At 44.4% G+C, this 23,099-nt stretch overlaps 1 protein-coding gene across 2 annotated transcripts in view; it reads left to right on the top strand.

Moving 5' to 3' along the window:
• LOC310792057 (kinesin-1 heavy chain) overlaps window positions 1-22,888 on the top strand; it is a 43,209-nt gene extending 20,321 nt beyond the window's left edge. The window contains exons 13-26 of one of the 2 annotated variants that reach the window (XM_083653755.1): window positions 530-598; window positions 3,123-3,329; window positions 4,967-5,110; window positions 5,855-6,043; window positions 7,810-7,927; window positions 11,809-11,864; window positions 12,453-12,562; window positions 13,207-13,308; window positions 13,839-13,899; window positions 14,184-14,255; window positions 15,156-15,260; window positions 16,290-16,506; window positions 20,040-20,172; window positions 22,166-22,888. In XM_083653755.1, the coding sequence (XP_083509881.1) occupies window positions 530-598; window positions 3,123-3,329; window positions 4,967-5,110; window positions 5,855-6,043; window positions 7,810-7,927; window positions 11,809-11,864; window positions 12,453-12,562; window positions 13,207-13,308; window positions 13,839-13,899; window positions 14,184-14,255; window positions 15,156-15,260; window positions 16,290-16,506; window positions 20,040-20,172; window positions 22,166-22,169 (1,587 nt within the window). In that variant the 3' untranslated portion in view covers window positions 22,170-22,888. Of the gene's footprint in view, window positions 1-529; window positions 599-3,122; window positions 3,330-4,966; window positions 5,111-5,851; window positions 6,044-7,809; window positions 7,928-11,808; window positions 11,865-12,452; window positions 12,563-13,206; window positions 13,309-13,838; window positions 13,900-14,183; window positions 14,256-15,155; window positions 15,261-16,289; window positions 16,507-20,039; window positions 20,173-22,165 lie in introns of both variants that reach the window. The other variant, XM_083653754.1, reaches the window with a different exon arrangement.
• Window positions 22,889-23,099: the final 211 nt, after the last annotated feature.

Raw genomic sequence — 23,099 nt, 5'->3', positions numbered from 1 at the left:
GCACGATATGAGGAAAATCTGCGATGTGCGATAACATTGTTCAATATAGCGATGACGATACGACTTGCGATAAATATACAAATATTAAAGTATGCATATTAGCTATACAGTTCCTATGTCTTTCTGCTTTAATGATGTTAACATAGACCCCAAACATAGCCTATGCCCACTGAATAAAGAAATGAAATACACACTGACTCTAGCTGAAACTACACACAGCGTGTTTGGGCTTTGGCAGAGGGGCGCAGCGCACTGTTGCAAGGGAAAGGTGTACGCTGGATTTACAACACAAGACAAAATGATCAGATGCTGAGTGGGAATGCATGACGCATGTAAATAAAACCACTTTTTTTATTCATTGCGTTTCAGGCAGTCTTTGCGATGTGTTTATTGCGCATGTTCATATTGCGTTGACGATGAAAATCCGATTAATTGTGCAGCCCTAATTTCACCTTGTACCTGGGTCCAATGAGACCCGCTGGAGCTCAGTGCGGATGCTAATGTTGCTGTGTGTCTCTCCCGCACCCAGGACGACGAGATCAACCAGCAGAGCCAGCTGGCTGAGAAGCTGAAGCAGCAGATGCTGGACCAGGAGGAGGTGAGTACTGGAGTCCCAGCATGACCCCAGGGACCCTCTGTATATGTTTGGAGCTGTCATAGTTGTGGTGAAAGATTTGACATTTTATTTCAAGTGGCTTTCCCACATGAGCCAATTTCTTTCTGGAAATGGCACCAAATGGCCATCCACCAAAGAGGTTATGTTTTTGGTCCCGTCCGTCCATCTGTTTGTCCGTCTGTTGTTAGCAATATTACGGCAAAACTACTGGGCCAATTGTCATGACACCTGGTGGAGGAAAAGGGTGTAGCATGGGCCAAGGAAGAACCCATTACATTTTGGAGGCGGGTCAATGGCTGGGGGCGGCGCTAGGGAAAAGGGGCCGTAGCTAAGGATAGGAAGGTCGTAGAGATTTGAGGTTCCATGGGTGGCTAGGGGGAGTACCTGGGGGGGATGTAGGTCTGTGCTCTCTGAGGGCACTTCTAGTTTTTATTTTTATATAATAATGTTGTACATAACATTTTGGAGAAGCAAGCCTGTTCAAATCCACCCTGAGGCATTTGACTCACGTCCTCTTCGTCTGTCTTTCCCCAGTCTTAAAACTGAAATAATGCTCTTCAAATACATAATGACATGAATATAATGCATCAGATCTTGTTGCTGTTTTGGAATGGGACCGCTGGACATATTGGGAACCACTCAGCCGCCTCTGTAGGAAATGAGGTTAGGTGGGGCCACAGAGCGTTTGGCAGTCGAAGCTCTCTTCACACGTAGATATAAATAGACACATAAACATCAAATAAACACAGAAGAGACACAAAATAGACACACGCAGACATAAAATAGACACACAGACATAAAATAGATACATGCAGACATAAAATAGACACACACAGACATAAAATAGACACACAGACATAAAATAGACACACACAGACATAAAATAGACACACACAGACATAAAATAGACACACACAGACATAAAATAGATACACGCAGACATAAAATAGACACACGCAGACATAAAATAGACACACGCAGACATAAAATAGACACACGCAGACATAAAATAGATACACGCAGACATAAAATAGACACACGCAGACATAAAATAGATACACGCAGACATAAAATAGATACACGCAGACATAAAATGGATACACGCAGACATAAAATAGATACATGCAGACATAAAATAGATACACGCAGACATAAAATAGATACACGCAGACATAAAATAGATACACGCAGACATAAAATAGATACACGCAGACATAAAATAGACATACACAGATATAAAATAGACACACGCAGACATAAAATAGACAGACACAGACATAACGTAGACAGACACAGACATAAATGGTCGTCTGTGTTTCCACACGGCCCGCCTGGGGCCTGATGGTGCCGATCGGCCTGGATCTGTTGGAGATTTGGTGGATGAACGGTCTGCTGTGAGTCAGACGCCACCAAAGGACAAGGGCTAATCTCGACTGATGAGCCTTGTCAGCCTTGTATGTGTTGCTTGTGTTGTTTCTACATTTACATTTTGGGTGTTTAGATGCAGTTATGCAAACTGACATAGTCCAGTGAGTGCAATAGTGAAACGTGCTATGATTCCTTTATCGCCACACAATGAGTTACTGACAGCAAGGAATGTAAGGGGCACAGCTAGGAAAACAGGATCATGGCTAAAATGCTAATTCTGATTATTCCTGGATATTGTGATCACGATTATCAATCACATTTATTAGTCTGGAGGATTTGGCTAACCAGATTTACTGGACCTTTTTAGATTTTCTGTCTACGTATAAAATTCTGGTAATATCTTATTTTTAAATCTGGGCGGCTTGTTAAAGATTGACCAAACTTGTTAAGCCCCCCCCCCCCCCCCCCCCCACACATGATCTGCAGTAAAACAGGGGAGAGTGGTGCCGCCCAACGATGCGGCAGCACTACCCTTGACGTTGCCACCGTGCGCTGAGGTCAAAGTTCAAATTATTTCAACTTTGACCTACTGACTGACCTTTCTCTGCTCTACCTCGCGGTGACAGAAGAGAAGATCGCTTATCATGTGAAGGCAGCTTTATGTACTCCATAATAATTCCAGTGGATCTTAAGTTGCACCCATAAACCATGTTACACACAATACTACTGAATTCCTACACTTTGCTGTACTTGAGTCCTTCCTTCGAAGGCGTGCTTGAGGGCTCATCATCTTCAGAACTACTACATTTTTCGGCCATTTTCAAAAGGGCCTTTGCAATGGCCTTCGATGTTGATATTGTAGGTCTCAATTGTTTAATCATTGCAGTGCTATGGCTCACCTGGCTGGTATCTTATGGACAATTTGCGTGGGATCCCATTAACTTTTTTTTTTTATAAGTACCTTATACGGCTGATAGCGCCATGTTGCAATGTTAATGTTTTTTTTTCTTTCCTTTCTTTTCCTGTGTCTGAGCCGGTTTGTCTTGTTTGTATATTGTTCTCTAAAAATAAAAAAAAAAAAAAAATCATTGCAGTGCTAATGCATATTAAATACAATAGCCTTCTGCTCTTCCCCCAGCTTCTAGCCTCGTCGCGTCGCGACCACGACAACCTCCAGGGGGAGCTGAACCGCCTGCAGGCGGAGAACGAGGCGTCCAAGGAGGAGGTGAAGGAGGTGCTGCAGGCTCTGGAGGAGCTGGCCGTCAACTACGACCAGAAGAGCCAGGAGGTGGAGGACAAGACCAAGGAGTTCGAGGCCATCAGCGACGAGCTCAGCCAGAAATCGGTGAGCCAGAGACGAACGCTAGCATTGTCCGCAGATACTCTGAGGCTGCATTCAGACCACAGCACATGTTAAAACAGCAAGATGAGGGGCGTCTGGCTAGTGTAGAGGGAAAAGTACCACCGCGGAGACCCGGGTTCAATTCCTGGCAGCGATACTTCGGCTTGGTCAGACATTCCTACAGACACGATTGGCTGTGTCTGCGGGTGGGATGCCGGTGGGGTTATTATGAGTCCTGGTCGCTGGTCCATTGAGGGTCCCTGTTTGAGGGTGGAGGAGGGTGGAGGGGGGAATAGCCTGATCCTCCCATGAGCTACGTCCTGCTACGTGAAAAGAAGCGGCTGGCGATGGTACATGTACCGGAGGAAGCATGGTGCTAGCCTACAACTCTCCCCAGTTTGCCAGAGGGGGTGGACCAAAGACTGGGACAGCAGGGGGGATTAACCAAGTACAATTTGGGAGAAAATGGATGAAAAATATGGAGAGAAAAAAAAAAATGCGATGCAAGCCTGATGTGTGCAGATGTGCTATCATTTAGGGCTGACATTAGATTTACGTGAACGAGCGAGGCTAACGTTAGCTTAGCTTGCAGACACTTTTCAGTGTTTACAGTGCTTGGATATGCTCGCTAATCATTGAAATCATAAATACTCCCCCACTGCCAGGCTTACTAAATGATTCGCCGGGTACGTCTCTTCACATTGAGGTTGTGAGGCAAAACCGCGAGGAGGAGCATTTCCTACAGCTTTGTTTTGCAGTCACATGACGTGCCGCGTTCCCAACAACACTCGCTCTGCGCAAAAGTAGTTTGACCTGTGGCACGCTCACAAAAACACCAGACAGTGACACCTTCTGGCAGAGGAGAGAGTGAGCATGCCGCTCCATTTGAAACCGAGACAAATGAGCATGTTTAACGGAGTGCAAAGTGCATCATCTGAATGCACTCATTAACTTTGGCTTGTCCAGTGTTGACCTTTGTTATGACGACTGCTGACTGCCAAGTCCAGCGTAGCTTTTCTTCTGCCAGTTGTAACTTCTCTGTGCTACAACCCCTCCTAAAACTAGTTCCACCTGTATGTCGTCAAGTCACATGATTTGCCTGTGGTGAAATGGGTTAAACAATGAACCATAAGTCTGTAGTTCCTAAAACAGGCCTGGAAAAATCTAGAAATTTCAACTGGAATATTATGAGAGTCATGTACTAATTGGGTCGTTGCAGGAGCAAAATGGTATCAGCATACACCATAGAGAAATAGGATATAAATAAGAATATGAACATACACAATTGGCAATTTCAACACTTCAACATGTGAAGTAGAATGTATAAATGAAAAAATAAGGGGAAAAACGGAACTGAATTACAGCATGAGGAGTGCGTGCAAAATAACAGTATAACTAAGAGACAGAGATATAATGAATCCAGTATGTATGAATATGTACAAAATGAAAATATACCAAAAACATGAAATGAATGGCGTATGAAGCAAGTGGGAAAGATTCTAAAATAGTAAATGTTACAATACATTACACACAAACGGCTTTAGGGACCCCGCGTCGCCATCTGTTGGATATATTTGGAATGCAGTTTACTGATATATTGGCTGGTATATTTGTTGTTAATATGCTCCTCTTCCCTGCAGTCTGTCCTGTCGTCCCTGGACTCTGAGCTGCAGAAGCTGAAGGAGATGACCAACCACCAGAAGAAGAGGGTGACTGAGATGATGTCATCGCTGCTCAAAGACCTGGCCGAGATCGGCATCGCCGTGGGCAGCAACGACATCAAGGTATGGTTACTGTGCCAACAGCACACTGAGGGACTTAGTGTTTCCCGTGCACCCGCAGAAAATTCCGTGTAGAAAAAGACTTTGATGGAAAATGCACAAACATGTCAGAAAAGTATGGAAAAGTTTGTTCAGTTCCAGTGACTAAGCATTTTCTATAGTCCTCACCCCACATCATTTCAGACATTATGATATTTGAAAGTTGTAAATAAGAATGATCTTCAGATGTAGCGTTATTGCTGCGCCACTTAGCATACATCATATTGAATACTTAAAGAAATTGAGCTGTAAATGAAGTGACTTAATCCTAGCCTGGGTAAACCCATCCCCCACGTGACCTGCTCTCAGACCTGTTCTCGCTAGTGACTGGGAACTGAGAGAGCAGGTCACGTGGTGGCTGGGTTTACCTAGGCTAACTTAATCCCTCCCCCTATCTCCTCACTCCTTCAACATCCCCCCTTTCACTTCTACCTCTTCCTCTGTCTCTCTCACACTCCTTCCATCCCTCCATCTTATCCCTCTCTCCCTGCCTGTCTCTCTCCCTGCCTCTCTACCTGCCTGTCTCTCTCCCTGCCTGTGTCTCTCTCTCTGCCTGTCTCTCTCCCTCTCTGCCTGTGTCTCTCTCCCTGCCTGTCTCTCTCCCTGCCTGTGTCTCTCTCCCTGCCTGTCTGTCTCTCCCTCCCTGTGTGTGTCTCTCTCCCTGCCTGTCTCTCTCTCCCCCTGCTTGTCTCGCTCTGCGTACAGCAGCATGACAGTGGCAGCGGGCTGATAGATGAGGACTTCACGGTGGCTCGTCTCTACATCAGTAAGATGAAGTCTGAGGTGAAGACCATGGTGAAGCGCTGCAAGCAGCTGGAGAGCAGCCAGTCTGAGAGCAACAAGAAGATGGACGAGAACGACAAGGAGCTGGCCGCATGCCAGCTGCGCATCTCCCAGGTACATGGAAACCACCTCACTGACTGACTCAGTCACTCACTGACTGACTCACTAGGGTTGTCGCGGTACATGTATTCGTCCCCTGAGTTCACGGTACGGGCGTCACGGTTCGGTACGCGAAGCGACACGACGAATACGTCAAATCCAGAAGGTGGTAGTAAAGCACCTAAACGCTGTTTGAACGCCATTGAATTGAATTTAATTTAATTAAACGCCACAGAAGAAGACACACCAAAACAACACAGGGGTCATAGAAATCCGCGTTCACTGAATGAAACGTTTTGTGGAGAGGAAACATTACCGGGGGTCGCTCCAGAACCGACAGAACAAATCACAACAATATTGAAGCGTCCAGCTGCTCTCCCCTTACGTCGTCAAAAAAGTGCAGAGCAGTATCCTAATGACTTTTATGACTCAGGCGATAAGCTGTTTTGCAAATTCTGTCAACATCAAGCCAACGAGGTAAGCTTGCTAATGTAACGTTACGTAGCCGCGACAAAGTCCTTTATAGTTGCGCGTTGCGGCTAAACGTTACATAACACTGACAAAGCTGTTAACTTGTAAACCAGCAACTTACATCGCGTGGGATGACAAGCAAGATGCGGTGAGGAAGAGGGGATGACTCCTTGTCACGTTCCAATAATCCATTAGATGACCGAACGTGATCATTATGGTAAACAAAACTCGCATCCAATAACGTTAGTGTACTTACTGGGAAAGTGAAACCAACCCCGCTGTCTGTCAGACAGTGGGGGAGGGGTTGGGGGGAGTATTAGGCTACTCCACACATGCGCTCCGTTTACAAACCTGTGTGCCTAGATCTTATTAAATAGTGGACATTTATTAATTTCCACTTAATCAACACTATTTCTGATGGTAAAATGAGGGTAAAAAGCAAAACACAGAATCCAGAAAAATTCAAAGGAAAAAAACATAATTTGGGATTTGTTGCTTTCTTTCTCCGTTGTACCGTATTCGTACCGAACCGTGACCCCAAAACCGAGGTACGTACCGAACCGTGACTTTTGTGTACCGTGACACCCCTATGACTCACTGATACAAAGATACAAAGATACAAAGATACAAAGTGGCGGTATTTGACGACCTGGGATGAGAGGTTGTTACGTTGCTGTGCTTTTGTTTAAGTGACTCACTTCTCCCTCTCTCTCTGCTGTGTGCTGTCAGTGTGTTTGTTTGACGGACACACATACACACAGAGCAGAGCCACAGCCAACTGCATTCAAATAGAAACAGGAAATGCGGCACCGATCCCGGCTCCGCAGGGTGGTGCGGAGGTGTGGGGGTGTTTATTTGTGCTTTAGAACGTAACCGCAGTGAAACAATCATTTAATTCCTCTGATGACGCGGCTTTTTAGTCGCCAGCGCCTCTTTAGTCGCCAGCGCCTCTTTAGTCACCAGCGCCTCTTTAGTCACCAGCGCCTCTTTAGTCACCAGCGCCTCTTCCTTGCTTGTGGAGCCCAGGGGGGGGGGGGGGAGGGGAGGCAACTTTCAATGCTCTGTGTTTACAAGCAGCAACCAACAAATCCTGCATGCATACTATGCCTTCAACTCTTTAACTCTAGAAAATCCATGACAATTTCAGTTGGACAATTTTTTATTCTTGGACATTTTTGGCAGGAAATCGTGACATACTTGTATTGGCTTTCAAACACTCATATCGGTCCAACCCAAGCCAGAAGCCACCATGACTGTCCATAACGTTAAGGTCAGCATTGAGCATAACAGTGTGTATCTCCTGTGTGCAGCACGAGGCTAAGATCAAGTCCCTGACAGAGTACCTGCAGAACGTGGAGCAGAAGAAGAGGCAGCTGGAGGAGAACGTGGACTCTCTGAACGAGGAGCTGGTCAAGATCAGTGCCCAGGGTGAGTAACAGAGACCTTTGTTTCAGGGTTCCCTTCACGGGTCTGGGAAGTCTGGAAAAAATATTAAACATGAATTTGATCATTTGCAGGTCTTGAATAGTTTGGGAATTTGGCGGTTTCTGCAAAAAGAAAATGTTGTGGTTCAGGTCCGATACACACATAATTCTAGCTTTTATGTCGTTGTAGAGCCACTTTAAGTCCACAGTTTGTGTTTATGTGAAGAATAATGTTCAGATAGAGCGATGCTCTTATTACCCAGCTACTGTCAGCATGCATTATCAAATACCTAATGTACCAAAATCACATCCAGTCAAGAACATAGGGTCTGCCTGGAAAAATATGGGGGGGGGGGGTTTGAAAGCGTGTAGGAACCCTGCCAATCACCTCATGTTGCTGTGAAGAACAATCTTCAGCTATACAGTGATATGACCTAGTTAGCAGGGGCAAGATGTCTATCTGTGTAAATCATATTGAACACCAGACAACATCTTCAAAGCAAATCAAGGTTTGGAAAAGGTATCAAATGTTTTCATTGAAAATGTGTAGGAACCCTGCTGTTTACACCTGGTATTAAAATGTGATCTGTATCCGGATAAGGACAAAATGTATGCTAATGCAAGGTGTAATCGCGTCGTAATCAGATCTGCCTGAACACATCTGGAGGTAGTCTGGCTCACATTGTGTTCAGATCTTAGCTAGATGTAAACACAATCCGGACAGCGAGCCCACATCCCCAAAGATAGGAGATGTGCTTTGTGATGTGTCACTCCAGATGAATGTACTTGAATGTACATGAATGTAATGGGAAGAAACCAAGACAGTTCACTCACGAGCTACTTACACCATCAGTGGTCAAATAAATCAATAAAATAAGCAGACCTCTCTTCCACAAGTGATGATTTTTTAATCTCCTATCCATACATGTACATAAGGATTATTTAACATTTGCTATTGATTTTTCAGGTCTGCTTTGGGCAGCATTAAACATCTCCTCTTAGCCTATCCATTTTCACCAGAGTTACACCTCTTCTCTTCTCTTTCACCTCTGTGAGATTTGATCTCAATGACGATAAGGAGAACGCATTAAAAAAAATACCAGCTGTAAATGCAAAGGCAAGATGGGATGGTTTATTATCCGGATAATGTGTCCGGATACAGATCGCATTTTAATACCAGGTGTGAATGGGGTCAGAGAGGCAGCCTGGAGACCAGTGCTAACTCTGAGTTCACTCTTGAGGTTGCAGTTCGACAAATTTCCTCCAGGTTAAACAGCCGCCCCAGGCACACGCAGTCACTCAACCTGTTTGGAGATTGCAAAACAAGCTGTAATTTTCACATTCTTTAGGCGTAATCGTCAGCGTTGCTCTGCTTGTTATTCGACCTACTTTGAACTAGGGCATTCACAACTACTGTATTTTAGTAGTCATCGCCTACTTCTAAAAAGTAGTGGACTAGTCGCAGGAGATATGTATATAAAAAAAAAAATCACCCCCCAAAAAAGATAAATTCTAGTCAGAAATGGCTTAAAAACACCCAGGAAAGGGTTAACTAATGTAGGCGGGACCGACCTGGGGGTGTGTGAAATAGCAGAGTTCTCAGTTGGCTCTGCGAGGCTGTTTACAAATGAGCCGCTAAACCCCAGCAACTTGTCTGAGCTGGAGATACCAACTGTTTGACTGCAGTAACACATTCTGTTTATGTTTTTTTTCTTTCGATCATTTTATTTTCATTTCATGCACATTTAGCACACAGGTATATTGCAGCAGTACAACAGATACTAAATACAGTACAAACAGACGAAACAACACAAACAATAATACAATACAGAAAGAAACATCACAGACATAGAACATCATCTTCCCAAAGTTGCAACCCCCCCCCTTCATATCATATCTCGTCGGTTGGAGAACATGAGTGAGCGTTTCCCAGTGGGAGAAGTTGTAATGCATTATCTGTTTTTATACCATGGTCTGGGTGAATACTCGATTCTGATTGGCTGCAGGGTGTCCATTAAAAAGTGATAATGTACAGTTGGTAAAGTCATTCAGCCAAATGGTCTGTTCACCATTCATATCAATGCGGCATAGTTTCAACAGTGGTATCAAGAGAGCTGTTTGAGCTCTATAAGGGTTAATATGACACTTTTGGAAGTTGAGAAAAAAATTTAGTCGGTCAAAGTACGGTAACTATTTAAATCACCCCTGTGTGCTCAGTTTATCAAAAATAACTCTTATTTACAATTTTGATTTTCGTTTCGGACATTCCCTCTCCTCAGAGAAGCCGGCTCTGTTCTGGTCAGCTGACAGAAGCCAGGCTCTCAGCTGTCAACTGTCAAACCCTCTGTTTACAACTTGCAGCAACCAGCAGCCAGGCGCTCTGGGAGAGCGCGCGCTGCCTCTTATCACTGATACAAATCAAGTCAAAGAGGAAAAAGACGAGATCAACAAAAAGAAAACAACGAAATGGGGAGTTAACAGCAACACACTGAGAGACGTCCTTGTACAAAACATACCATGGACTCCAACATACTGAAAGCAGATAGTTTTCACTCTGCCTTGCACCATTTACGTCTTATAAGACCCGCAGACGTTAACGCAATTCCCTGGAATGCGAGTTTAAACGACCCAGTTACATGGCGTTGCATTCTTAGACATTGCCGTTTTATTTTGTATGTTGTTACATAGGCTACGATTGGCGAAATTATTAGTTAGCTTGATTCTAGAATTGTGCCAGGTGTAGAAACTAAGCAGCCATTTTATCTAATGATAGCCTAATCTCGAGGGGACTATTTTGTCTCGCCGGTTCTCAACTCATATTCAAGGTTATGAAAACTAGATTTTGATTGCAAAATGCATGAGAATATAAATGAATGGTCTTGTTTTGTTTCTTTGGCAAGTGACCATGGTATAAGCGGGTTAATGCACTTCGAGGTGTCCATTATCACTTTTTAAGGGACTTCGCGGAGGCAACAATCCTCGGCTTCGCCTCGGACGGTTCACGCCTCCACGTCGTCCCTTAAAAAGGGATAATGGACACCTCGTCGTGCATTAACCCTTACATATATTTAACATGGCATAATGTAGAAAATGATTGACCAAACAAATCTATGTTCAATTTATGTATATGCATCTCCGCCAGGTGAATGCCAGAGGAGATCATGTTTTCGTTAGGAGTGAGTGTGTGAGTCTGTCTGTGTGTGTTCCTCCTGTAGCTCAGAATCTATAAGAGCTACAGCTACCAAACTTGGTACTGTAGGCAAAGAACTTTTATGGAAAGAAATGACAGCTCCATATTGCCCCATTGCAACATCAGCGCCCAGCAGCCTCCGCCATTTTTTATTTTTGGAAGCGTGACAGCGCCAAAAGAACCTCGCACAGGCTCGCAGTGGTCAGCTGCGGCAGCGCTGGCCCCTATAATCAGCCTCTCTAAACAGTAACTCAATGGGAGAACACTCTAAACTTTGGGGATTCACATCTTTTCTGGGCGTACTGCAAATCTTGATTGAAGTGGTGTAGTGCAGGGATGTAAAACAACAACCATATTGTGGAAACTAAGCAAAATTTTTCGTTTTCTTTGTTTAGTTTTTTCAAGATAAATACCTAATGAAAAGGACCCGAGGTTCAACTCCCGTTGAGTTACTGTTTAGAGAGGCTGATTATAGGGGCCAGCGCTACCGCAGCTGACCACTGCGAGGCGCATTCTGTTTCCAAAAATGGCCGGAGTGTCGTCTCTTTCCTTCCACGCTCTTTGCTGTAGGTGGGTTCATAGAGTCCTGCCACAGATGAACGATTAGTCCACTATGATGCGTAGTGTCGACTTTGAACAGAGTTGTCCGTTTAGCGCCATCTAATGACTGGGAGCCATCTGTTCATTTGTTACAGAGAAAGTCCATGCTATGGAGAAGGAGAGTGAGATCCAGACTGCCAATGAAGTCAAGGTACGTTCCTCAGTCAGTCCCTTCTTACACAGCACTACCTGTAACCACAAAGACACTATTATACACTCAATTTTGCAAGATTTTCATTTCAAAATGTATCAAATAGTCATTCAGTCTGAGGGGATCTAACATTTACATCAGGTCACTGTCATTAGAAATGATGCCCTGAAGTTGCCGACACACAATACATTCTAAAAGCAGCATTAAACACAGTATGAAGAATCCCCGCTGCTAAATCTTTAATAGCTCATAAAAGCTGACTTCATCAGTAATACAAGCAGCAAGATGGACTGTGCAGAGATCCTTGTTCCTTTTGCACATCTAAAATTTAAACATGATCTCCTTCACTTATTATGATTATGATTATTATTATTATTATGCATTTTTGTAAAGGATTTTGTCAACTCTTTTATAATAATCTAAGCTATTTGAAGATCCTAATGGTATAGTAGTACTGTACTTCTTACAGTTTGTGGGTGATGTGCTTTCAGTTGTATGTGTGACCTGTTTATTCTCATGTCTGTGTGTGTGTGTGCGTGCGTTCTTGTGTGTGTGTGTGTGTGCGTGCGTTCTTGTGTGTGTGTTCAGGAAGCGGTGGAGAAGCAGATCCACTCTCACCGTGAGGCCCATCAGAAGCAGCTCAGCAGCCTGAGGGACGAGCTGGACAACAAGGAGAAACTCATCACTGAGCTGCAGGAGTAAGACCTCACCTCACCACCTCTCTGTCTCACACCTGACCACCAGGACTGGATGGAGAAATGTTATAGATAGAGAGATGGACACAGAGACGGACGGACGGATAGATACTTTATTAATCCTGAAGGAAATCCTGGTGCACAATAGCTTCCAACTTATACATTACAAATAACAAGATACAGATAAAACATCTCATTACTTTATTAAGGCGAGGGTTCGGCTCACAGTTGCTTTGTTAAGAGACGAAAAAACAATCGAAAGAAAATGCCTGTGCAATCTGTGTGAGATAGCTATGCATATACAAAACTGAGTTGATCGAAGACTGTACTGTCTTGCGTCAGGTTACACGATACAAACATATGTATACATACATACATACATACATTAAATACATATGCATACATATACACACATATGCAGACATTTAAAATAACTGGGAAAATGACATTTCAATGGTGTCTTGGTAGCATAATTAGTATTTCTGGGATGTAAATTATTTTTTTGTATAGGTGAATGTTAAGAAATGGCTAATTGGCTAACCAGGGGAAGAAGTCATTTTCACTTTGTGACTTGAATGACAACAAAAGAGCACACACATTACTGGACTCACACAGACACTGTTGTGATGATGCTGTGTCATTTCCAGTCTGAACCAGAAGATCATGCTGGAGCAGGAGAGGCTGAGAGCCGAGCACGAGAAACTCAAATCCACCGACCAGGAGAAGAGCCGCAAGCTACATGAGCTCACGTACGTCTCACACCAGACACACACACACACACACACACACACACACACACACACACACACACACACCATAGTCATTAAAACGCCAGCGTTTTATTCATTTATTCATTTTGTTTATTCCTAAAACCACAGAGAAACGATTAGTGGACTACGATGCACGGTGTTGACTAGTGGTTTTGATAGTGGCCTACCTGACTAGTCTGTGAAAAACCCTACTCCCATACCTCCTAGAGCTGGGCTACCTGACCCGAGACGGGTCCCGATGGACCAAACTGGCCTCAGACAAAACATTTAAAGTCATGTTCGGGCCGGGTCGGTCCGGCCTCGATCACATTGTTCAGTCACTGTAGTGTGTTGTGTTGTTATCGGCTTCACATCATGCTGTCCCTGTGCTGGAATTGTTATTTACTGTGTTACTGACAACACCTGAATGCAACATGGGCGTATTTACTACGTTACTGACAGCACTTGAACGCAACATGGGCATGCACTGTTTGTTTTGAGTTGTTGTTGTTGTTGTTGTTGTTGTCCAGGGTGATGCAGGACAGGAGGGAGCAGGCCAGACAGGACCTGAAGGGGCTGGAGGAGACAGTGGTGAGTTGCTCTACACACTGGAGGAGACAGTGGTGAGTTGCTCTACACACTGGAGAGTAGAGGCACTGATATACAGGCAGGCAACTTTTTGGGCAACAGCGTAAAGAACAGAAGATTGAGATGACATGTTGTTGCTGTAACCTGGGTTCATATTTATGGGAAATCTGATCGACATGAGTAATTCTCCAGGGAGTGTTGTCTCTTTACAAATAAGGGCCAAATAGGTTCCTCTGTGTTTAAACTGTTGGATGTCTGAATCCATTCCGACCTTCTTTCCATCCCAGGCCAAGGAGCTGCAGACTCTGCACAACCTGAGGAAGCTGTTTGTCCAGGACTTGGCCACCAGGGTCAAAAAGGTAACGCATGTTATCAGAGCTCAGCTACTGACAGTCTAGGGAAAAACAAGGCACGGAGTCTAATAATGGCGTGGCTTCCCTGTAATCTTTAGCTATTCTAGGTTCTAGGTGTTCTAGGTGTGCAGTTTGTGATGGGCACAAAAGGGGCTGATGTCATGACATCACTCACTGATGACTTCATCACCGATGACATCGCACTTGCCCGAGTGACATCACTGATGATATCATGACTGATGACATCACTCACTGATGACATCATCACCGATGACACATTACAGAACGTAGAATACACACCCCACACATTATGAGATCACAGAACGTAGAATAATACTCCCTCCACATTATCGGTGATATAATGACGTCACTATAGTAGTGACCCCTAATGCACTTAAAACTGATTCCGAAATGTTTGTATGAAAAGGTCACTGAATATTTTTTATTGAATTTATTGATTTTTTATTATTTTATTCTATCACTTTCTGATGTCGTTTTCTGATATTGCTAATCTTTATGAAATGAGCAAGAATGACTGATCATTCTCTACAAGAAAAAAGTAGGAACCCCTAGTGGCCAGGCCGTGAGAATGATCTTCACTAACACAGTGGGGGATTTATTTGACACAGAAAAGACTGTCACAGTTCATACAGAGATTGATCGTTACATAGATTAGATCACGGTTTTTCCATAAATGACACAGCAGAGCAGAGTCAGTGACACTGGAAGAAGAACTTAGTGAGGTTTCTAAACGGCACTCGGGCAGCAGTTGAATGCTAACCAGGAAGAATGAATTGGGAACGCTCACAAGATACAGTATATCATGGGAGATTGGATCCAAATCCACTGGTTAGTCTTGTTTGTCGTTGGGTCTGAGAGCGTGTGTTGTGTTTGTCTCCTGTGCAGAGTGCTGAGATGGACTCGGACGACACGGGCGGCAGCGCTGCCCAGAAACAGAAGATCTCCTTTCTTGAGAACAATCTGGAGCAGCTCACCAAGGTTCACAAACAGGTAGGAGCTCAACAAACACCCAGTGGAAATTGGGTTATTTGAGCAATTCCCACATCAAGTATAATGATCCTTGTGTGGAAAACACAGTGTGCCAGCAGCAGATGGTAAATCAGAGTTCGCACGGGACCACCTCCTCAATGTCAAGTCAGTTTGATTTAATACAGCACCAACTCATAACACGTTTACAAATAGGGCAAAGAAAAGAACAAGCTCTTTATTTTAGACCCAACAATTGTGAGCGAGAGCGAGCACATGATGATTTCACTGCACTTACTGGCAGGTCATGTGGCCATTAAAACAATTCCCAAAAAGAGCAAGCACAGGAAAGGAACCTTCAGCAGACACTGGCTGGTTTGTGAATTTGCAAAGGAAAGAAAGAAAAAATCAAGGCCTTGAAAGTTTTTTGAAGATGGACATTGAAAGTGCTTGAATTGATATATGTTGCTTTTTCATATTGTTTTTACTAAACGTGTAACAGTTGAGAAGTGTTCACACATTCAAGCCTCTCTCTCTTTATCTGTTGTCTGTGAGCTTCTGTAAAGCCTGCTAGTTCTCATTATAAACATGATCAGTGTTGTAACTGTAATTAACCATGATCCATGTCTCAAACTACGCCATGTTGGGTCCTTGAAATTGAATTTGAATGATGTCGATTCAAGTTTGTTTGAACTTTATTTTTTGGGGAAAAGTGACAGCCCTAGAACCAAAGGAAAATAGAATATAAGCAAGAATATAATTTCACAAATGAGGTTTATATATATTTTATATATATAAAGGGGGTAGGACTAAAAAAGTTTTTTAAATTTCTTCCTACTCCTTGTTGAGGACTTACATTGTTACTGACATTTTGATATAGGCTTTACGTTTGCTGATTTTGTTAGTTTGCTTTAGTTTTCTTGCTTATATTCTGTTATTTTCTATATTTTATTATTAATAAACTGATTAAAACCCAAAGTAAAATGATGTTATAAAACAGAAGTGTGTGTGTGTGTGTCTGTGTGTGTGTGTGTGTGTGTTGTCTGTGTGCAGCTGGTGCGTGATAATGCAGATCTGCGCTGCGAGCTTCCTAAGCTGGAGAAGCGGCTGCGGGCCACAGCAGAGCGGGTCAAGGCCCTGGAGTCTGCTCTGAAGGAGGCCAAGGAGAACGCCGCACGCGACCGCAAGCGCTACCAGCAGGAGGTGGACCGCATCAAGGAGGCCGTGCGCGCCAAGAACATGGCCAGGAGGGGGCACTCCGCTCAGATCGGTTAGTCCGACAGCTGTTTCTGTGCAGGGCAGGGAAGCAAGGCTTTTTGGATAAAGGCCACACTGGCTGGTCAATTCCAAAATTCACTCACTCAATCACACAGAAGGATTCAGAGACGCACACCTACTGTATGTACCCGTAAGGACTAGGGGTGTCGCGGTACGTGTATTCGTCCCGTGAATTCACGGTATGGGCGTCACGTTTCGGTGCGTGAAGCGACACGACGAATACGTCAAATCCAGAAGGTGGTGATAAAGCACCTAAACGCTGTTTGAATGCCATAAACGCCACAGGAGAAGACACACCAAAACAACACAAGGGCCATAGAATGGAACGTTTTGTGGAGAGGAAACATAACCGGGGGTCGCTTCAGTGTGTTTACAAGCCGTAGCTTCCATGCTACTTCACTAAACCACAACAATATTGAAGCGTCCAGCTGCTCCCCCTTTACCGTCGTCAAAAAAGCGAGTGCAGAGCAGTATCCTAATGACTTTTATGACTCAGGTGATAAGCTGTTTTGTAAATTCTGTCAACATCAAGCCAATGAGGTAAGCTTGCTAATGTAACGTAGCCGCGATGCACAACTATAAAGGAGTCCTTTATAGTTGCGGCTACACGTTACATACTGACAAAGCTGTTAACTTGTAAACAAGCAACTTACATCGCGTGAGATGACAAGCAAGATGCGGTGAGGAAGAGGGGATGACTCCTTGTCATGTTCCAATAATCCATTATGATGACCGAACGTAATCATTATGGTAAACAAAACTCGCATCCACTAACCTTAGCCTACTTGGGAAAGTGAAAGCCACCCCGCTGTCTGTCAGACAGTGGGGGAGGGGTGGGTGTGTGTAAGGCTACTCCACATGCACTCTGTTTACAAACTTGTGTACAATAAAGATTTAAAGTGGGGGGAAATGCCTTTGCCCTGTCAAACAGCTTGAATACAGACATCTGAGAGGGAGGCGCAACCCACACTTTGAAAATCGCTGCTCTAGAGTAAAACCTTTTTGTGTGGATTGCCTAGATATTATTAAATTGTGGACATTTATTCATTCCCACTTAATAGACACTATTTCTGATGGTACAATGAGGGTAAAAAATCAAAACACAGAATTCAAAAAAATTCAAAGGGAAAAAAAACAGAATTTGGGATTTGTTGCTTTCTTTCTCCGTTGTACCGTATTGGTACCGAACCATGACCCCAAAACCGAGGTACGTACCGAACCGTGACTTTTGTGTACCGTGACACCCCTAGTAAGGACCCATACAGTGAGTAGACCGGTGATGAGGTAGTAGCAGTAGCAGCACATAGGCCCAATCCCAATTCTTTTCTTAACCCTCAATCTTAACCCTCAAGCTCAACCCTCAATCTTAGTAGCCCTCAAAACTAAGTGTTAAGGGCTATCTTGCGACTTTAAAATGGGACAGCCCTTAAAGAGCATGGAGCAGGGTAATTCCTTTGCTAAATGTATACTTAACCTTGTCCCTATGTATATTTGAAAAGTTAATGCATCATTAAAAAAAAAAAAAAAAAAGTTTGAAAAAAAATATGGAGAAAAACACCTTCCTTTTTCAGAAGGAAATAATAGACTTTTAATCTGACAAGAAAAAGCCTGCTACGTCACAGTGGGGAGTGGCTCCCGCGTGCGTGTCTCCCTCTCCCCTCCCACTGTGCTTGTCTGCGCTGTGACACGCTCTATCTCTCTCTCTCTCTCTCTCTCTCTCTCTCTCGGTGTGTGTGTGTGTGTGTGTGTGTGTGTGTGTGTGTGTGTGTGTGTCTACGCTGTGTGATACGCTCTCTTCACTCGAGGGAGGGGGAGGCTGCGGCTCCTTCCTCCCCGCACAGCACCGCTGCTCTGCTCTGCTCTGCTCTACTCTGCTCTGCTCTGCTCTGCTCTGCTCCGGGCTGTCTGCAGCCTGGGGTCCGCTCTGCTGTGAAAAGAGAAAGAAGGAGGAGGAGAAACCGCCACCTCCACAGCCAGCCACCTCACACACCCCAACTGTGCCCGGCTCGCATGCCTCTCGGTCGGCTGGCCGGACAATATGCACCCCGCTGCAGCAGCAGCTTCGGGAGGTTTTCTCACTGTGTTCGGGACTTCGGCTCTCGGCCAGATGGCTGGACACATACGTCACTTTTGCGCGCGCGCGTGTGTGTGTGTGTGTGTGTGTGTGTGCGTGCGTGCGTGTGTGTGTATCGAATTACAGTCCGCACCTCGGCCCGCCTCCGCTCGCTTGTGTGTGTGTCGAATTACAGTCCGCACCTCGGCCCGCCTCCGCTGCTTTCAAGCTCCTTCACAACTCTCTCTCCGCGGTCCGTTGTGGGCTGTTCCTGCTCTCTTTCACTGTCAAAATTAGCCTGAGGACCATCACATGCATGTGCATAAACATTTGCTACCTCCTCTTCCTCCTGAAAACCGGCGTTAGCATCCATAGTGTGTGACTGACAGCCCTGACCTAAGTGATGACAGACAGAGGGACAGACGGGCATGCCTGGCGACTCCCTACTCTGACGTCAGAGTTTTGGGGTCCAAGATGTCAAAATAAAAGTTCAAAAAATAAAACGACCCCAGAAGTCACTGTAGTGTATATGTAAGTGTCTTAATGTGAAAATCAAGTTCCTCCATAATTCACCTACACATTGACTGATTGGGGTCTCTAACCTGCCCCATGCTCTTTAAAGGCAGATACGTCTTCAGACTGTGGGGGGCAGCAATATGCCAAAGCTCCGTCCAATCTGTCAATTCAAAAGGAGAGGAAAAAAGCACCCCTACAAATATTTCCTTGATAATATAGATGTAGAAATTACGATAACCATTGTATTATCTTAGTTTAAATGTCATTTTATGGATTTCCGTTTTGGAGCCTAACACATTTGTTGTTGCTAACGATCGATAGTCAGTAGCCGTGCTGGTCAAGCCATATTTTTATTATTATATTATAACATTGTTAACGTTGTTACGAAATGCCATAATTCTCGGTGGTAATGTCGTTGTTGAGTTGTTTTGATCAAGATACAGCCTACGTGTAATGCAACGCACCACAAAACAAGTGGGGGCTAGAATGACCGTCATTCACGGTCATTCTAGCCCCCACTCGTTAGCAACAACAATGTTGTTAGGATTCCAAAACGGAAATCCATAAAATGACATTAAACTAAGCTAATACAATGGTTATCGTAATTTTTACATTTCTATTAACAAGGAAATACTTAACTTTGTAGGGCTACTTTTTTCCTCCTTTCGCCGCCATCTTCCATCTGAATGGATCTAGCTGATGACATGCAAGGGATTCTGGGATCGCACTCACCGCCAAGTGTGGTCGTGGAAAATCTCAAAACTGAGGGGCGTAGAGCCCTCAAACTCGACCCTTAACTTAACAAAGTGAGAATCGGGACAGCACTAGCACTTCGCGGGAGTGCGCATTTTTGAGACTGAGGGTTAAGATTGAGGGTTAAGATAGGAATTGGGATTGGGCCATAGACAACCATCATCTGAAACTCAACTCTCCTCTCCTCTCCCTTCCTCCCCCAGCCAAGCCCATCCGGCCCGGGCAGCAGCCGGTGGCGTCCCCCACTCACCCCAACGTCAACCGCAGTGGAGGAGGCTTCTACCAGAACAGCCAGACGGTGTCCATCAGGGGAGGAGGAGGCTCCAAGGACAAGATGTGAGTGGCACAATGCTCCCTCGCTTTCCAGGGAACCAATCACACCATTCATCTTATCAAATTGTGGTCTGTGGTCAAATGTGTGTCAGTTTACGTGTCCTTGATGTGAATAACCTACATCAAGTTACTGTATATATACTGTATATACTAGGGTTGTGCGATGTCAGTAAATTATCCATCGTGATTATTCCACAGTGAACCATCGTGATCCACGATGGCATCGTCATTGGCGGGGGTGAGGGGAATAATTAATAATTTATTAAGTCGCTGCGGTGCGGTAATGCCATTCATTGCAATGCGTTCATTAACAACTGGACAGCTGAGCTCTTCACGGAGACCAGCGGGCTTCGATAGGCTACTATTAGCCTCTGTGCTAACAGCACAGAGCCAGGCGACTGAATGAAGCAGTGGCTCTCACTACCAGCAATTTGAACGGCGCAAATAACAAAACGTTAACGTTACAGGTCCTCACCAACAACGTGTGTGTGTTGAATTTAACTAGCTGGCAGTAAACTGACTGAATTACTGGCTAATATAACGTTAGATTCGCGTGGGCTTTTGAACCTAATGAGAGCAATTTGACGAGAGGAGAGTTGAGAGAGAAACACAGCTGCTGCTGTAGCCTCAACGCAAGACTCATCAGTCATTCAGACTGAGTCTCGCGTTGAAGCTGCTGCTGTGAGCGACTTCAACTTTCACTTTGGAAACAGGCGAGTTAAATTCACAGTTGAAGACTTGTACTCACTTTGGGTTGAAAACAGGAAAGAACGTGAAGTTTCTTCTTTGTCTTAAAAGTGTTCGCAACAAAATAACTGACTTCTCATGCACGGGGGATGCCCCGGCGACATTAAACAAGCGCTCCCAGTGCAGAGAAGCACTAGAGAGGGGGAGGGGAGGCTTCTCTGAGTCTGAACTGGGCGCGCTCGTTTAATGCCGCCGGCGCGTCTGCCACGCGTCACGGTGAGTGGACTTGGTATTTTTATTATTAAAACGGCAGAATTTTTATAATTAATCCCGATGATCCGATGTAGAAGGCTCAGAGGTCGATGGGGAGTCGGCCAATCACGATGGTCGATGCCATCGTCCATCGTGCCAACCCTAGTATATACTGTGCATTTCCTTGCTGATAGAACAATTCAGGTCATGTAGTTGAAACCGTGTGGTGAATCTTTCTCAGTGTCATAACCAAACCTGAGTTTAATATTTGCAAGTCAATCTTTTGTCAGCAATACTATGATTGTCTTAAATGGGTGGGAGGAACTGCATGTCATTGACAGAAAAACCTGCTTGTCCGAGTTTCAGATCATGAGTCATGATCATGAGATCATCGCTGCTTCTATGTGAAAACCTGATTTTCATGTTTTCACTTCAGTTGAGGGACTCCATGCTGCTCTATGGGTTGAGACAATTCTTTAACTTGAAGATTCTCTACGGTCCCATGATACATTTGTGGAGATGACGAGTTCTTACTGAAGAAAGCGACTGTTTTGGCAACGCTCCAAGTCGAGGCTGACGCTGTAGTATGTTTCCAGCTTTACAGCCCAAACACACCAGACAGACGCCTATCCTGCGCTGAAGCAACGCCGCGTGGAGGCCGTTTCATTTCAGCGTCCTTCTTAACAGGCGAGAGCGATCACACCAGCCGCAGCGCGTTGCCTCACCTCCTGACATTCTGACCTGATATTTTCTCAGGTGTAGAAGAGTTTCACCTCTGACGGAGCTCATTTTGTTTTTTTAAATAGAAGCCTTTATATTGTTAAACTTAGTGAGAAATGGTCGACATGCATAACACACGTTTTCCTTCTCTATTAAAGTTATGCTGCAAAAATATGAAGGCTAGCTCCTATTTCACGTTCACACACTGTTTTGGCTTGACCCAGAGTGATCAAACTGGCTAAGCGCATGATGGATGGTGGTACTGTAGAACTATCTGCAGAAGGAAGTATGACATGCATTAACACCCACCCCATCCTCTCTCTTTCTCTCTCTGCAGCTGAAACGCAGTGGGACAGAAGGACGAAACCACAGAAGAAGCCGATATCACCCCCAAAAAACAACCCGTCATTCCATTACAGCGAACAGCTCCTCGGCGCTGCCTAGGGGCCGGCGAGGGAGTTTCCCCAATTATAAATATCTATATATAAATATTCCTGGCCTGTACAGCTCCACCCCCTCACCTCCCATCCCTCTCTCCACCCTCCAACCCACCCATCTTGTCTCCTCTTATCTCTCTCTCTGGATATATATATATATAAAAAAAAACAATGAAATTAAATTTACAAAAAAACGCAAGATGATATTGTTATCCACCGAACCAAACGCAGTCTTGAGCGCAGCCTCGGCAAAGCGAAACTGCACGTGACTCCGAATGTGTAGCTTTCGGTTTCGTTGTTTTGCACAGTTTGTCGTCATCCGTCGTCGTGCGAGTAGTTCTTATGCACTGTGCCAAGCTGAATGTAACGGTAGCAAAGATCTGAAAAGACAAAAAAATATAATGAAAATATCCTACCAATGAGAATAGCTCGACCCTAGGCTAACCTCTGTACATTTCATCATCATTATTATCATCGGTTGTTAACCACACTTTTCTCTGGATAGGTTTTACATGCTTCTTTAAGGAAAAAAAAAAGTACGGTTTTGAATCGACTAGATGGCATCGAGCACTACTGTTCCGTCTGCTCTTGTTGTACAGATGTAAAATTGGCACTACTGCACATGCTTCCTGAAGAGGTGTATGGTATTTTGGGGAAAACTGTAACAAAAAACAAACAAAAAACAAACAAAAAAAGGAGGATGGAAAAAATGCCAAGATGTGCAACAGTGTAGATGTATTTAACTAAATACCTGTGGAGGCCAATTGTTTTTATCGTTAAGTTAAAAAACCTATACTCATTAATTGGTGACTTCACAAGAAGGATGTATTGTAA

The sequence above is a fragment of the Poromitra crassiceps genome (assembly GCF_964638095.1).
Source record: "Poromitra crassiceps genome assembly, chromosome: 17".
Classification (NCBI taxonomy): Eukaryota; Metazoa; Chordata; class Actinopteri; order Beryciformes; family Melamphaidae; genus Poromitra; species Poromitra crassiceps.
Note: the sequence above shows the minus strand (reverse complement) of the source record. Positions and strands in the feature narration are given on the sequence as shown.